A 16,858-nucleotide genomic window follows, 5' to 3' on the forward strand; every position below is an offset into this window, starting at 1 on the left:
AGGGGTGTATAAGATAAGATAATTGATCTAATACATAGGTATAGGTACTACGCATAAGAGAGATGGATAGGTCAACCTCGGCCAATTTCGAAATATGGATACTTCTTTTTCGGTAATAAACATTACTTGTAGACACGTATTCAGATGTCTGATTGCGAAAAACGGCTCGACCCCATATGTCAACAAAATAATCAGCGATACAACAGACAATATTGCTGGGCAAAATGGGCTTATGGTTAGTGTGCATTTTTAGCGCGGGGGGCTAATATTGGAAGGATACGGATACCTCCATTATGTACGGATTACATTTATGGCTGAATAGTGGCTGATAAAACCGTCTCTAATACCTAATGACATAAGACAATTGGGCTTCTCGAATTTCACCGAGTTTGGGCATAGATTGTTTTCTCGGGCAATATAGTTTTAAGTTGTCATATGTCCGTCTCATCCGAAAGATATGTAACCTTAGTTTCAAAAGCTTTAGACCAGTTTAAGTAATGCTATACCTAAGGCAGTTATGGATGTGCAGCAACTTTTAATCAAGTCACATTTAAGACTTGACTTATAGGTAACAAGCAAATTATTTAGTATTCCATAACAAGCGCCTAAAAGGTCAAAGACGCATGTACCAGAAATCGCAATAGAAAATAATATCCTGCTCTATTAACATACATAGGTACCTATAGTAACCTTAAGCCCGATGAGATGATATCAAATCGAATGCCATCAACGATAAGATTCTTTATTCTTATCAAGGTTGGGCATTGGAATCTTCCTAGGCGATAGAACTAATCGTAGGGCAGAGGGTAGCATGCATAATGTTTGACGAATGAGAATGGAAGTAATGACGTCGAAGCCCAACACGCAATTCACATGACTTGCTGCTGTCCTGTAAGTGCAATATGTACCTAAAGTTAACGCGAGGAGCTCTCCGGCGCTTGGACCAACATGCTTGAGTAGGCAGCTACATATGCTAACCCAGTTCAGTTGCAGAGTGAGCTCATTGCAGAGTGAGCTCACTTGGCAACTGCTATGCCCGTAACAGGCCTACCTATGCCCCCTCCAGCTCCACACCCCGACGGCCGACGGACCAATAAGCACTGACCCTTTTGCGAGCCGGCCTTCCATTTCTCCCCCATCATTCGATTGTAAGAAATTGTTTTGCGCTTCGAGAAAACGGCCACCAAATCATATCGCACAAAGCAAATCTGTGTTATCCCATCTCGCAACCATCCTCTTTATTTTCTTATTTGTTTTAACCCGACGAGAAGAGGTAAATTTACTCGACGCACAACCACGCTATAATTCTTTTTTTCGTCCTCGTTGCCGCACCCGACCAGCAACGTTCGGTCTCCTCTTTTTTTCTTCTTTTTTTTTTCCCACAGGGTCCTCTAATAGAAAGAATTATGTCGTCCATGTCGCTCCTCAGAATTGCCTCGCGGGGCCCCTCCAAGACCTTCTTCCGCGCAAACCGACCCGTCGCTCCCACTCGGTCTACCGCGTCCTTCGTTCCGGGCCTGATTGCCGGCTCGAGCCTCAACTTCAGCACTACTGTGCCCCGAAAATCCGCTGCGCATCACGAGGAGACGTTTGAGGAATTTACTGCTAGGTAAGGATCTTAGCATTTTTTACGCAGCATTGAGGTCGGCTCGATGACTACACACAAGATATATAAGAGACAGCTTCATTTATATCCAATTGGGGTTAATTGGCGACATGTTGGACATGTTGAAGCATCTATGACGTTCAATTGGTTATTGGATGGGGTTGTGGGAGCTTGAATATCGCTCAATTGGTCATTAAGCGACCTCGTCAAACACCAAATTCAGATCCGATAGCTAACCCGAGTTTCCTCGGCGCAGATACGAGACGGAATTTGAGAAGGTGCAAGATGTTTTCGAGTTACAGGTACGTCAATTTCGAGTCAAACAGCTTCCTTCCTTCCGTTCTTCCATCAAACCCCAGCTTCTTTACCTCGGACACCTGCTTTCGGACACCTCAAATAGGTCGACCCACTATCCCCACACTTTGGCCGATAATCTCCCTTCACGACGTCAGCATATCATATAAAAACGATTCAAGGTCGAATTAGTGAGAGAAATGTTTATGCTGACATAGGTGTAACTATAGCGTAATCTGAACAACGCCTTCGCCTACGATCTCGTCCCCTCTCCCTCCGTGGTGGAGGCTGCACTCCGCGCTGCCCGGAGAGTTAACGACTTCCCCACTGCCGTGCGCATCTTCGAGGGCATCAAGGCCAAGGTCGAGAACAAAGACCAGTACCAGCAATACCTTGACGAGCTAAAGCCCCTGCGCGAAGAACTCGGCGTCGTCCTAAAGGAGGACCTGTACCCCGAGACAGCCAAATAGACGACCCCACCCTCCTGATCTCGCTACGAACCCATCATCGAGGCTCATTTTTTTCTTTGCCGGGAAAATGAAGAAGGGCGAGACGGGCAGCACAAAGAAAATGCATAGGTGTGCGGGCTGGTGTATAGCAGGGAGCTAGCTTGGAAAACAGACAGGAAAGCGAAGATGAGGTTAAGGGGAAATAAAAGAGAGAGCTGATCCGGCATCATATCGTGTCTCGGATCTGGTTTGTTTCCCGCATGCATATGTATATGTCTACTACTTACTACCTTTACTACTTATTACTTACACGACACTACTACTACTACTACTACGCTAAACAATAGCAGACGAAATTAGACACCGAAAAAAACGCCTATCTCTCTCGGGGCTTAGAGAAAAGTAGTTTAAAAAAAAGATGAAACATTGCAGAAGAAGAAGATGATGACCGCATTTTTGTGAGGTGTTGTTCATTTGGGCTGAGAGTTTATAGAGGCGAGAAACTCGCTCTTATGCCCTGCTGTAAAACCCTATCCCATATAGCTATCTACTACCTACCTACCTACCTACCTGGTACCTATCCACCCAACTTTTCTCACCAACCAAATTTAATAACCCCTTTTCAACTGTCCCCAAACTACCCAATTCTCCTCGTATCTTTCCCGTCCTAACCTGTAGCTCGGAAAGAAAACTGCCGGGGAGGGGGTATATAACGAACCGACTAAGGCTGCTGATGTGAGCGGATCTGTTACACCGCAGAGGATTAATCGTAAGATGCCAGAGATGTAAAGGTGCAAATAGGCAAGTCTTCGCGTCTACGCGCTTGTAAGAGGAGAGAAGAAAGGATATCGGATGCGAGTTGAAGGTAAGGTACCCAGGTATACATACTTGCCTGACTTCGTTACCTATAGGACGGTAATAATAGGGGCTAAATAGGTAGGTAGTCATAGCCACCTATTCGCAATGTCTTAGGTTAAGTACTTTACGATATCGTTGCTTAACCTATCAAGTCGCGTTCACTATTACGGGCACAGAGCAAGCATTCTTATGGATTCATCTAAAAATTGTAGTAAAATGCCCCTTCTCATATTGTCGGCGAAGAACAAAAATGACGAGTGTTTGTCAACGCAGCACATACCGTGTATTCACTGTAAGGTGCTCTCTGCAAGTATACACCATCTACCTCCCGCCTGCCCCCCTATCGTTCGTCGTAATACAAATCAGTAGTAGTAACAATAGCAAGGCAAGTAACAGCAATAACAGCGATCCTAGTATCCCTAGGTTTGGAGGTCCTTCTATCTAGCTAAATCAATCGACCATGTACGCTCCGCTAAGACAAAAACGAACTGAAAAGGAGGAGCCTGAAGACCCTCCGCCCCGACGCAATCTTTAGTACAAACAAATATAAACGCATTGCTGCCCTCCTGCCTACCGGGTGTAAGATCAAAAAAGTGAGAGAGAAAGGAGTGAGGACGGAGGACGTTTTCCATTCCTTTCCGTCATTCCATTGCCGCTGGTGGGGGGGGTCGCGATGAGATCGCAATGCACCATTTTTAGAAGCTCTTTGACCCTCGTCGGAACCTCAGAACCTGGACTCTCGCAGATGGGAAGCTCGACTATTTGGAACTGGAGTGCCAATTCCGCCTCCCGCCTCGAAGATTCCCGTCGCCGGAGCAGGACTAGTACCACGACTACTAGAGCTACCCTTAGTGCGACCACCGTTGCGAGGACTGTTAACGCCAAAGGCGCTTAACCGCGGGCTTCGAGGAACACTACTCTGTCTCGTACCCCGTCGGCTTTCCTTCAGCATTCGCAGCTCGTCCCGGAGTCGGGTGAGCTCTAGATCTCGGTCGCGAACGATGCTCTTTTGCTCATTAAGTAATCGTAGAAGTTCCTTGCTCTCGCTCTCCACATGAATCTGGTTTATTTTAACTCTGTTGTCGTCGGCCTTGCGATTGAGTTCTTCAACTCGTTGTTCGAGCGCGCGGTTCTCGGCCTGGAGCTCCGCAGCTCTCTGAGATGCATCCTGGTAGGCACTCTTGGCATATTCCAACTCGTTGTTGGCTAATGCAGCCTTCTTTTCTAGGCTCTGCACCTTGATTTTAGACTCTTCGAGCTCTTTCTCTAGCCGTACCATCTTGGCAACCTCGGGATTTGCAGACTCAAGAAGCGATTCATGCGCTGCAGATAATCGTGTTTGCTGCTCTGCAAATTTTTCCTTTAGACCGTCATATTCCCTCCGTTTGGATTCAAGATTTGCACTGGCCACTAGGGCTTCCTCCTTGGCCTTGTAGTACTGGTCTTCGTAGGTTCCACGGTCCTTCAGGGAAGTCATATACTTCTCTTGTACCAACCTAACGGTAGAAGCATAGTTATCGACCTCTTCCTTGGATCGATCGCTCAGTTGGCGGAATTGCTTTTCTCGCATTTGGCTCTCGCGCAACTTGGCCTTGAGGCTTGTGACCTACTTGAGTTTAGTCCAATTGTTATAATACCTGCTGACAGAATTAAACCTACCTTAGCTGATAGCTTCTCTAGCTTGCCCACTGAAACTGAGAGCATTGCCTTCGGCGACTCGTCCACCGTGTCATCTCCGATAAGACCTTTCAGCGAGTCGCTGATGTGACTCACATGAGTGACAACTGTAGGTTGTGATACTCTAGGGCGCTTAGAGGAAATATCATCATCTTCGCCCTATTTATTGGATTAGTATTTCAGGTACCCACAATGTAAATCGCAGTAGGCTGGCTTACCTCGTGAGACCTCTTCCGACTACCCGGAAGCTGCTCAGTTCCAAAGGCCCCTAAACCGGACTGCGATACTTGCGATTGAGAGTTAGCAGCGTGCAAATCCTCGAACACATCCTCTGGCACCTCATAAGGCTCCCAATAGAAATCGTCGTCATCTGTATCTTGTATGTACTTGCAGAAAGTCTCAGCTGCCATGTGAAATTTGACAATTAGAGAGTCGTCAACGTCTTCTATATACCGCATTGCTTTGACTAGTGCGAGCACGAGCACGTTCTTTCGTTCCAGTGATTCTAGGTTTTCTGAGATACGCATATTAAGGTGTTGAATGGAGCATATATTCGTTAGAACCATTAATATGGAACGTTCTCGGACCGTTTGTGGGAGCAACTCAGGCCGATATGTATGGTCGTATGCTATGACTACGTCGATATCTTCGGGTATTGATGTGGAGTTATCAAGGGTTGATGAAATAGCAACGGTCAGACTGTGCTCAGCACTAGAAGGGCCGACGATCTCCAGGCCGGATCGAATATAACGGTAACCTCTTGCTTCTATAATGTTACCAAGGAAATCCATAACCTTTCCGGGACGGGACAATATGAGAACTTTCTTATCCGAATTCTCTTCGGCCAAGTAAACAAGCAACTCGGCAACAAATGCGAATTTCGCATTAGTATTAACGAGGTGCTTCGTTACCTCTGTAGGTGTCATAATCGTTGTAGTTTCTATAAACGGTGGCAGGTCGCAAATATCGAAAAGACGAGAGAACATCTCGTCAATTTTCGATACTGTTGCAGGGTGTGGTATTTGATGAGGGGCAACACGAAATGCAGCGTTATACTCGCGAATAAGCTCCTCATTGTCACGAAGGACGTCGTTATATACAGGCCGGCAGCTGTTGTAGAACGGAAGCGTAACGAGATACTCGTTAGGTCCCGTGGGTATATATGGGAGAAGGCTTCTCGGATAGCCAAGAGGTGTCTCATCTTCCTCATGCGGTATAATAAATTCATCTGGTATCTGTAGACTGTTGTGGAGAGCATCGTGTACTGGCATTGATGGGCTGGCATCCATATCATGTTCGATAGATAACGTCAAGGCTGATGGGTCCAAGGTTGCAGGCTGCTCTTCTTCATGGGTATCATACCCTACCTCAGCAGGGCCGCTCTCCTCTAATCCCAGCTCGGCTTCCTTCTCTTGCTCAACGGGTGTTTGGGTAGTCTCAGGTACTGGTAATTGATGATCAGAAGATGTGTCGTTGGCAGCTGTCTCTAGAGGCGGGATCGGGAAAGATTGAGATGTCAGGTTTACTGGAGTCAAGGGACTAATATCTCGGGAAGAAGGAGCTCGAACAATTGGTGCCTCTTGAATGTCCGGTTGCGGGCCTGTTGAGGAACCCTCATCAGTGCTAGCCGCTCTAGCACGAGCCTCGACTTGAGCCTTTCGTCGCGGGAAATTGTCGTTCAGGGTTTCAAAGTGGCGCTCCCGAATTAATCTCAGTCTCTCGCGTGCCGTAAGCCGGGCGGGCTGGTCGGTATCCATATTCGTAGGCGCGGCCGGTTGCTGAGATCCGAACGTAGGTGGTCCTAAAGGCATTTTATTTGCTCCGAAATCTACCGGTTTCGCGGGAATAATTTGCAAAAGCTCTGCGTCACTCAGCTCAGGTTCTAATTCAGGTTGCTGGTCTTCTGCGAACGATGTATTTCTAGTATTACCATCCAATTCACTTAAAGCTTGGCTTGAATGTTGAGGATTGCGTTTGTCCTGCGCGTTTCTTAGTACAGTGTCAGGTACAACTGAATCGTCATAAACAGCAAAGGTCGCCTCGCTATACGTCGCGAGCCCTCCCTGTTGGCTACTGAGGGGCAGCACGACTTGAGCGGCCTGTGAGTTATTACTTGTTACAGGTGCCTGGCTCTGATCTTGGCTGATACTCGTCGCAGAGATGTACTCGTCCCAAGCTAATTCGTGAGGTAGAGTAGATGCAAAACTGGTAGGCTGGGACGTTGGTGGAACAACATCAACGTTGAGGCCTTCTTGTGTCAAGAAACTAGGATTTTCTTTACCAATGGTGCTTTGCGAATTGTCGGGCGCAGTCGAACCTACAACAGTCCCAATCAGAAAAGTCGAAGTTGATAAGTTTCCCTGGTTTCCAACAAAAGGGCGATCCGGCTGACGCGAAGGAATTTCTGTTGAGTTCCCAAACGATTCTGGACGCTGAAGCCTTTCTTCGCGCTGAGATGCGACAACGGCACGTCCCTGAAGCTGAAGCTGACTTGCTCCAAATGAACTTAAGTGGTCTGGGATACTGCTGTGCACATCAGAAATTAAAGCGCTGTGTATCTCCTGAGAATCAGGCACGGTCCTCTGCTCTTGACTCTCAACCTCAGATTCGTGAGCTAGTGCAGCATGGGCACCAGCAAGCTGAGAAGACTGCTGGCTATCCGTTTGTTGTGAATCGGGTGGCACGCACACGTATTGATCCGCGGGAAATGTTGGGTCGCGCGGCAACCGTATTACTATGCGAGATTTGTAGGGCTTTGGATCGCCTTGAATATCGTCCGAGGGGTGGGTATGTAAGTTGTCGTGATTCAGCTCACCCTGCGGCTCTGACAGCTCCTTAGTATGTCCAAGGTCATGACCCGCACTCCTGGAGAGTGCCGATGGTTTCTCTGTTATTTTAAGCTTTAGCTTGGGTAGTTTTGATGCAGGTTCCTCGCTAAGCCCTGACTCATACAAAGATGAGTGTTCTAAAAGGCGCTTCTTAGCACGACCTTGGTGTTGCCGATTAGATGTTGAGACGGAACCGCTCTCCCGAGTATTAAACTCTTGCATAGAGGGACTAACGTCGCCAACAACTACATCAAGTTTATCCTGGGTGTACTTGGATCTGGCTTTCCTAACCATCCAATCATTTATCGCAAGGGATGTTACGTTTTGTTTAGGTTCCTATGCTGATTTAGCCTCTGTACCGATAAAACAGGACCGCATCAAGACGCATAAGGGGGCACAAAGACTTACCCACGATGGCACATGTGGGTTGCCAGTCTCATCGGTACCCTCCCAATCGACCAGGTAATACGTCTTCCCTCGCTCGAACTTCTCGTCAATAATATCCCGAATCGCAAACCAGCCGTTTTTTACTTCGCGCTTATCTTCGCTCTTCCCTTGGCCGGTAGCATGCGTTAGCTTCTTCTTTTTCTTCTTGGTGGGTGTCGAAGCTTCTCGGGGTTGGGATCGTGGGCGCTGTCGTTGATGGTGTTGTCGGTGGTGGTGGTGGTGGTGGCTATCTAATATATGTGATTTAGGTGGTTCCGCGCTCATCGACGGCAATTTCCCTTGCGAACAGTCTGAATAAAAACAAGATCCATAATTAGTGTCATTTAATAAGATAAACTCGTTGGCTCCAATAGCTATGTGGCAATGCTAGTCTCACCAAGGTAATCGTCCTTGGCCATGAGGAGCTTGGTTCCTGTCAAGGCATTAGACGAAGTGTAACCACAGCCGTGCGACGAGGCTTCGATATGTACATACCACGGCCGAGCGTGGCTTGGCAGGGTCCCTGGTTGGGCAGGGGTTGGGGTAACTAACTCCCGCTGTGGCACTCTTGCAAACCCGCTGTGGCTAAGTGCTAAGATTCCTCTCTAGCACCCAACTAGGTTAACTTTACTTTATTGCCCACGAAGAGAATACCTCGACTTACACCAGATGTATAAAAAAGAAAAAAAAAAGAAAAAAGTCGATAGTCCCAAAAGAACGTAATGACCCTGTTTAATAAATCCGTGGGTATCGAGAAATAAACTTAATCATAAAGTGAGATTTGTGATAACTATGTAAAATAAACGAAGTTATAGGGGAAAGAAGAAGGGGGCTGGTAGCTGCTGCAATATTAGGACCGAAAGTATTAGCCCAAGTGTGATGCGCTGTGTGATAACCTATATTCAAACGTACAGACAAATGTTAGGTAGGTACAGATCGAGGGATGTATTTAGGGTACCTGTAATTCATGACTAAAAGATAGGTACAATGATAGGTTTCACAAGGAATTCCAAGAGGAAAGTACCCGAGAACCTATGATTGATTTGCACTTTCCAGATCTTATAACCCTTTAGGTATAAACGACTGTCTCAGAAATGACGTGGCGTTGATAGTAGTCCCGTACGTGGTAATTATTATTGGCTAGCTGCCGACTTTACTTAAGCCTAGGCCTTAAAGGCACATATGACATAAATACCTCCTTAGGTTATGTAGGTATGTACATATGTAGGTAGGCATTCATCCTGGGACCTTACAGCAATACGAGTTAATATACCTAATATACCACCATCAGTCTATCACTAATAAGAGGTATTAGTTGCTGGATTAAAATATAAGTAGCTCTTGAGATGATATATAAATTGATGTGAAAAGAACTAAAACTGCCAAGGCGAGATATAGCAGAAGTTACGGTATACTAGGAGACTACAAGAGACGTACAATATACAAAGAAAAAAGCACAAATATGCCTCCTATCTATCCATCAACTACCTCCAAGTATTAATACGATGAAACATTAAGGGCATAGTAGGTAGGTACATATGGTAAGCGACCCGACAGCCTGCTCAGTAAATGATCTAGGTTATATTATTACACAAAGTCCTACGCTAGAAAGACCATAAGATTTTGGGAAAGTATTGTTCCTCGGGAAACTGGAAATCTAGCAGTCATGCCAAAGACAGGTAAAGACTAATTACTTCATACGCCAGAAGTCAGAAGTCAGAAGTCAGATACATATACAACGTAGCCCTCGCACCTAACTCGTAACCAAGTAGTACACAAAGATCAAAAACCGCCAAATAGGAGTCGCCCCCAGAAGATAATGGCAAATATAGGTAGTGTCCAAACAGAAGGAACGGGTATAAATCATCCCATCTACTTTTCGCTCCTCCATCCCCAACCCATATCCAAAACCTAGCCCAAAATCACTCAGTATCTTCAACGCCTCTCTTTTCCCCTATAACTCATACATAAACCTTAATCGGGCCTCGCGATCAATTTAATGGTACAGTCCATATTCCTAATACAGCAGCTTCCCACTACTAACCAGCTCGAAAAAGGGATCGAGAGGCTCCTGGAACCTATACTCTTCCCCACGCATCACACGGTCAACCTCCTCGCGGACAAACGGATAAACGTCCTTCCAAGCGTTACGTCCCATCCAGCAGTCAAGATGTCCATAATTAGGGACCACGCGGCGACGATACTGGACGCCGCTCGCGTGTTCGCCAGTGAACGTATCGGTAAGGACCTCGTAAGTCCGCTCCGTGGACTCGGGGGTCAGGACAGCATTGTCGCGACCGACGAAGAGCATGATAGGAATGCCCTTTAGTCTACGGATATTATCTGGTGTGTCTAGTCGCTCGAATAAGGGGGCGTTACTCATGACGCCTCCTTCGTAGCCCTGTTTCATCAACATGTGTAAGAGCGTCATGCTGATGCCTCCGAAGAACCGGTCAATCTGTCTGTGGGTTGCCTCGTTAAGGTTGCGGTGGTTCCAGCATCGGCCCAATGCCAACGTGACACGATGGCAGCTTGCGTTGTTGCAAAGTTCCTTACGCTCATCCGGCATGAGACGCAGTAACTCGTTAAGACTTCTCTGAATCAGGGAGTCATTTACGGTCGTGCCAAAATTGAACCAATCTCCCGACAGTAGTCGGTACACCGTGTCGGCTGGAATGGGTAGTGCCATGATCTTGATCATATTCAGAGTATTCCACTTCGGATTCATGAACACTTGGCTGCAAGTTATGCCCTTAATCCATTTGGCGGGGATTGTGCCGTCGAGTAGGCCGGCCGAGAATGCCACGCTACCCATACAGTGTGCGATAGCGTATATGCGTTCCGGTTCCTTACCGACTTCGGTAGTTTCTTTCCGGATCTTCTCCAGGCAAGCTTTCAGGTCCAAACGTGCATCAAATGTCGTCCAGTCTTCCTTCGCAACCATTAACATACAGATACGATGAACGGGAATGAACACTCTGTAGCCAGCGCGACGGAAGTAGTTAACCGCGTTATAACGAATGGTAGGAAGTGCAAATATCTGATGGTCAACCGAAGCGCCAGGAATCATGAATAAGTTTTTCGGTTCGACTGTTGGATTCGTGGGCTCCCACTGATATAATCTAGTAACGACCCCGTCAGAGGCATGGATCTGGTATGTCTTGGTCGGAGGTGTATTGTTTACGAAGCCCGTATAGGCCTGCGTGGGATACTGCAAGGGCGTAAGCGGTGCTAGGAGAAGCGACATGGACTTCCGAGTAAAAAAGGTTAGGAAGTTGACTGCACTTGAGACCTTCTTGAAAATGCTGCTGCCCGTGGGAGTAAGGGTTAAAACTTCGGAAAGGAAATCCTCTGCTCGGATACTCATAATGCCCTTAGCAGCGATTTCCCCCAGAAGTCCACATTCATCCGCATCCGCACATTTTCGTTTTGATTCTGAGATCGGCTCAGTGATAGTGACATATAGGGTACTAGTCGATTTCCAGAAATGTATCGGCGACAGCGCGACGGATGAATCAACTACTTTATAACCATGGAAATGAAGCCACCTTCCATTGATGCCACGCATGTCAAAGTCGTACGTCAGGTTTCGAGTCCCAGGTGCTTTTCGGTCTAACAAGAACAAATTGAAGTCACCTCGTTGTACCATGAATGGGGACCCCTCGAGGGTAGGACAGACAAAAGTACCGGTTAAGGTTGCTCTATGGCTAGGGTCGTGTATAATTGACCTGATGTTAAAGGACTGCACACTGAGAAAGAATCGTGCCGTTTCGCTTAAGGACTTCGCAGTCCTAGCTGCTAACTCGTATGTGTCTATGTTGTCCCGCTTAAGACCCTTGTCTCGATGGATATACCCAGTCATGACTTCTGTAAAGCCAAATCCGGATTCATTCATGCGTCGAGCGGATATGATCGCATTCGTCGCACTGTTTAGTTTTGCGGTCTCTTGTTTTTCTTCAACATGTTCTTTCCAACCACTCTTTCCACGGCGGTGTTTATGCTCAGGAGCACCAAATAGATCGAGAACTTTGTTCTGCGTCATATCGATTGTAAGTCCCCTCTCTTTGACGTAGTGGTCCACAGACCGTTCAGCCAGAGCCGTGATAGTGGCGAATGGGTTTGCACCGAGGGCAGTTGGGATAACCGCAGCATCCGTGACGATGAGGCCAGGGTAGGTCTCTGTGCCGGAACCTTTAAAGACCTCACCTCGATGATTTGTAACGCCAGTCGAACCAGTCCCATCGCGAGCCATACAAGCACCACTAAATATTATTAGCATCTAGGCTTCTACATGACAATGCCAAATAACTCACCCAATTGGATGAACTGTGACTTGCTGCTCACCCAGCAGGGCATACCAGGGGTTTTGGACAAATGTCCCCCCAACAGCTCTCGTGGCTTTCTCTAATACGCGGTTCAGGGTCTTGACATGGTCACTACGGCCGACGCCTACAAACTCAAGGACTGGCTTGTCATCTTTTAGAGTTAGGTATGCTTGGTTACCTAGGTAGCTTATATTAGTAACAAACTCCGCTAGGAAGTAATAGACGACCAACTCACTATCGTGGGACATAATCAAGTATACTTGGGTTCTCTCAATCGCGCCTTTACGAAAATATGGCCCGAGGAATGCGCTTCCTACACGAGCAAGATTTGCCTTTACTTTGCCAACGAGGCCTTCATCAGTCGGCTCAATGCTGCCAGGCAAGAGCTCAAGCATAGCCTGTAAGAAAGGTGCAAAAGCTGATGGTATAGATCCTTCCTCAATAACATAGCCATCTAAAGGATTATCGTGGCCTTCTCTGTTGTCGATGATGCCGGTAATGCAAGGTCCAATAGGATGAGAAGGAGATGGGGAAGCTTTCCCCATTCCGTTCACCTCATAATCCGTATTGTACCTATAGATACCTGTTAGAAAGAATTCACGTAGAACTATAACAAGGTTACATACCCAAACCCTAGGATATCTCCGTTGCCGCTCATGTTCTGGCCTACTTTCTCACTCAGTTCAAGCCCCATATCTTTGCTCCTAAGGAGGATTTCAGTTGTGCCAATGGTACCGGCGCCGAGAAACACAGCTTTCCTTGCATGGACCCACATAAGGTCGCCATGCAGATTTGCTTTGAAGTGGCCACGATTTCGTCCATGCCAAGCGAAATAGACGATATACCCGGATTGACCTTCGGGAGCTTCAGTTATGTATCGTACTTCAGCCTCACAGAACATATCAGCGCCCCAGTTCCACGCGTCAGCCAGGTATGTAACGAGCGTAGTGTTCTTAGACCCGTCGTTTAAGCCAGTGGCATCTTGACCAGTGAGTGCCGATGGAAACATTTCCACACCGCAGCTATTTGGTCCATTGCGGAATCGCGTCGTCTGTTTCACGCGTCGAAACTTATCTGTCATGTTCAAATACTTTGCCTGCCTCTCTAGAAGGTCAAGCTTTGGCAGTTTCGGCCAGTCATCCGGGTACGCTTCTGGCTCTAAGACACTTGCTGCTCTCTCGTAATCTAGTTGATCATATCATTAGCTGTTATGTTTTTAGTAGGGGTAGTCGGGGATATTATGGCACGGAGGGAAACCCCTATAAAATACCGAGGGTCTTACATTCAGTCAAAGAGTCAGGGTCTTCCCTAATTTCTTTCGGCCACGCATCTTGTTGTAGCGTGTCTTTGTCCGCTTCTAAATATACATTGGCATTTATCAAGCTGGTTCCGCCAAGACCTAAACTGCGGTTAACATAACACTTTATATTTCAATTCTCGTATGGGGTTACTTACCATTGCAAACAACTGCATTCTGACAGTTGCCAAATATTAGGTGATACATGCCGGTAGGATCGCCACCGTTGACAACCTTCTTGGGCAACCAACCGGGGGTAAGCTCGCCCGAGTAGTGAACCTGCTCAAGGGCATCACCTGTGCTAACCGGATACTCTCCGGGCCAGCGTTCCTTACCGCGCTCTAGGAGACAGACCGATTGACCAGCGCGAGCCATACGGGACGCCGCCACGCCACCACCATAACCAGAGCCAATGACAACACAGTCGTATGAGTGGCGCATGAGCTCCACGGGTTTGGATATGCGGGGGAACTGTGCGGTTTTGGGATCATCTCCCCATGATTGTATCCGAGAGAAGGCTCGAGGTTGCTGTTCTCCTGATTCATCATCAATGCTAAACGTACGACCGGGAATAGGTTGAGCATGGTTCCACGCTTCGCTAGCATTCAGTCCATAGAAGCTATGATTAAAGGTGTCAGTTGAGCAATCCGAAGCGCTCGCGCTACCAGCATTTTCATGTCCGTTCCAGGTTGCCCTGCTGTTGAGCCTTCTTCCAGTCCCGTTGCTTATCCCGTTCGTGACCGGCACCTCGGTGGGTGTCGTCTTGGTATCTTCGGCGGCAGCGGCCGTGATATCAGGAATTGCCGACGGCATCGTGGCAATTTCGGCTCGCCCAAGGCAATGGGTTGCCAGGATCAGCCTTAATATGGCTGTTTTGCAGAAGCTTACCGCGCAATCAAGTATAGGAAGATGGAAAAAGCAAGTAATGTCAAGGAAATACCTTGATAATGAGGCAATGGCTTAATGTGGATTTGAAGATTGGTGTAAGACTAGGGTTAGGGTATACGGAGTTTAGATCCACTAGGACGACATTTTAAGTAGGAGAATTAGGGGAATGTTTATCTCACGCCTCGAAGGACGGTGGCCTCATATACCTGGGGAATATACCTAGGGTGTCAAGCCTTTGTATATCGACATCGGCCTATTGAGATATGGCTTTATGCGATTGGAATGATGACAATAAGAGAAAGGCGGAGGCTCAACGGTCTGCGGTCTGCGGTCTACGGACCAGAGACCAGAGGCCAGACGGCCAACATTGGCTACTGCAGAATACATCGTAGGGGTATTGTAGGGGTGGTAACGCCGTTTTCTCATCTTGCAGAACTACTGCACGTCTAAGAGACCAGGCGGGGCGCAGACCCTTGCTGCTGCTGAGGCAGGGCTGAAAATGGAAGCAGCGATCGTCAGCCCATGCTACTATCTTGCTATCCCAAAGGAGTAGCAGAGTATTCCAGGTTAGCGAGTTGTCTGTCGAGCCTGCAGCCCATCAATACTATTGGAGGACAAACGCTAGCCTCGGTGAGATCTAATAATAAGATATAGTTAGGTTACTGTATTGGTATGCTGTATACCTCTGTTGATAGCTGAGCAACAGGACAAAAGCATAGGCCAATAAGAAGGATAATATTCCTTCCCTTCCTATGTATCTATGTATTACAAAGCATAGAAGATGTAGCAATTGAAAATGACACCGGATATAGTATTGATCAGTACTGGAATGGGCAGCACTGGATATGACGGGAGGAGGTAAGATAGGGGTCCTCTCGGGGATATTGGGGGTTTTTTTTTGTTGTCGGAACAGTAAAACGACAACAAATGATGAGATTGAGATATAAGACGGGAACACCTTCTGTAGCAATTGCGTGTCTGCTAACATAGCACCCATGTAAAGTCAGCACTTACCTATATGTAATCATTTGAATGGATCACCTAAGATAAAAGTGGATTTCTTATACCTACCTACCTACATGTATGTATTATCAGGTATTACGGGTACATCGCAAGGTCTAGCCTACCTGGATCTATGTAAAGGAGACATGTGACTTCCCCACACAAGCCCTTGTCAGCAAGACTGTGTAACTGTAAATAACTGTACCTAACTGTCTCTAATTGCATGTTTATGTACAAGATAAGTTTTAAAAGTTCAATGTTACAACATTAAGCGCCGTAGTCGATGAACAGCCACATACCGCGCTCTATTCATACTAGGTACTATGCAAACTTGAGCTGAATATTATAGAGGGTCATTTATTCGGCTAGCACGGATGCTCTAGAACTATTGTTGTCAGTGCGTTATACCTAGCAGCCCTAAACGGGCATTCCCTGCCTTTGATCCAGATCCAGGGCGACGGTTTTCCTCCCCTGAATTTTACCCTAGCTGAAGAACGAACCGTGGCTTTGGACGAAAACATGCAAGGGATGCTGCCGGGGGAGGATGATACCGTCATCCAATAGGGCAATGGTAAAGACGTCTGTTTCTTTCTCTTTTTTTTTTTTTTTTCGTTATTAACATGTCAAAATCACAATTGCTGATTGGCCGATAAACGACCCGGTCTAGAAGACAGGTACTTTTCACCCAAACTCGAGGTGCTAACTTCGCTAAGACAGAGACCAATACGACTGTTTAAAAATGAAACGGTTAGTCTACCTTACATAGTAGTTACACTATTCAAGACCGCTGTGTGTCTTGATAAGCATAACATTACACGGACAAGAGGAGACTCAATGGTCAAGCTTGCCGATATAACACCAACAAGGATCTTCTCAAACCCGTCCCGTACTTCCAACCGCAGAAAACGCGAATAATGAGCTCATATTAAGAGAAGAAGAAAACCGCCAATGTAATCCCAATAACAGCAAACGGCAACCTCTGTCACGGCTCATTACAGACTTGCTCAGATTGGAACGATAATGGTAATCCCAGCCCAAAATTCAGCTAAGGCGTAGGGCTGAACTAATCGATACCTGATCGGGAGGTAATATGCACGAAACAAACAAATGAAGACTTATACATAATACTAGTCCGGCGCCACCGCGCCCGCACATCGAGGTCTATACTACCTACCATAGTACTAGTTCTAACTATCAATATCAGAGAA

General features: G+C 46.9%; 3 protein-coding genes across 3 annotated transcripts; 1 reads left to right on the top strand and 2 right to left on the bottom strand.

Annotated features, from left to right (window-relative positions):
- The first annotated feature begins 914 nt into the window (after positions 1-914).
- Positions 915-2,392, top strand: F4813DRAFT_220490 (putative cytochrome c oxidase polypeptide VI mitochondrial precursor). Its single transcript, XM_049239795.1, has 3 exons — positions 915-1,609; positions 1,863-1,908; positions 2,131-2,392. Exons 1-3 carry the CDS (start codon positions 1,407-1,409, stop codon positions 2,368-2,370), a joined length of 489 nt encoding a protein of 162 aa, XP_049103155.1. The 5' UTR covers positions 915-1,406; the 3' UTR covers positions 2,371-2,392.
- A 984-nt stretch (positions 2,393-3,376) lies between these two features.
- Positions 3,377-8,574, bottom strand: F4813DRAFT_346725 (uncharacterized protein). Its single transcript, XM_049241877.1, has 4 exons — positions 8,121-8,574; positions 5,103-8,048; positions 4,867-5,043; positions 3,377-4,813 (listed from the first exon to the last, which is right to left on the bottom strand). Exons 1-4 carry the CDS (start codon positions 8,421-8,423, stop codon positions 3,932-3,934), a joined length of 4,308 nt encoding a protein of 1,435 aa, XP_049103156.1. The 5' UTR covers positions 8,424-8,574; the 3' UTR covers positions 3,377-3,931.
- A 1,581-nt stretch (positions 8,575-10,155) lies between these two features.
- On the bottom strand, positions 10,156-14,573 carry F4813DRAFT_378832 (FAD/NAD(P)-binding domain-containing protein; the record flags this gene model as incomplete). The annotated part of the gene is made up of 6 exons (XM_049245380.1): positions 10,156-12,400; positions 12,452-12,641; positions 12,699-13,036; positions 13,090-13,648; positions 13,746-13,862; positions 13,919-14,573. The coding sequence occupies 6 exons, from the start codon at positions 14,571-14,573 to the stop codon at positions 10,156-10,158; spliced, it is 4,104 nt and encodes a 1,367-aa protein (XP_049103157.1).
- Positions 14,574-16,858: the final 2,285 nt, after the last annotated feature.

Source organism: Daldinia decipiens (assembly GCF_022478715.1).
Source record: "Daldinia decipiens strain CBS 113046 unplaced genomic scaffold F4813scaffold_4, whole genome shotgun sequence".
In the NCBI taxonomy this organism is placed as follows: domain Eukaryota; kingdom Fungi; phylum Ascomycota; class Sordariomycetes; order Xylariales; family Hypoxylaceae; genus Daldinia; species Daldinia decipiens.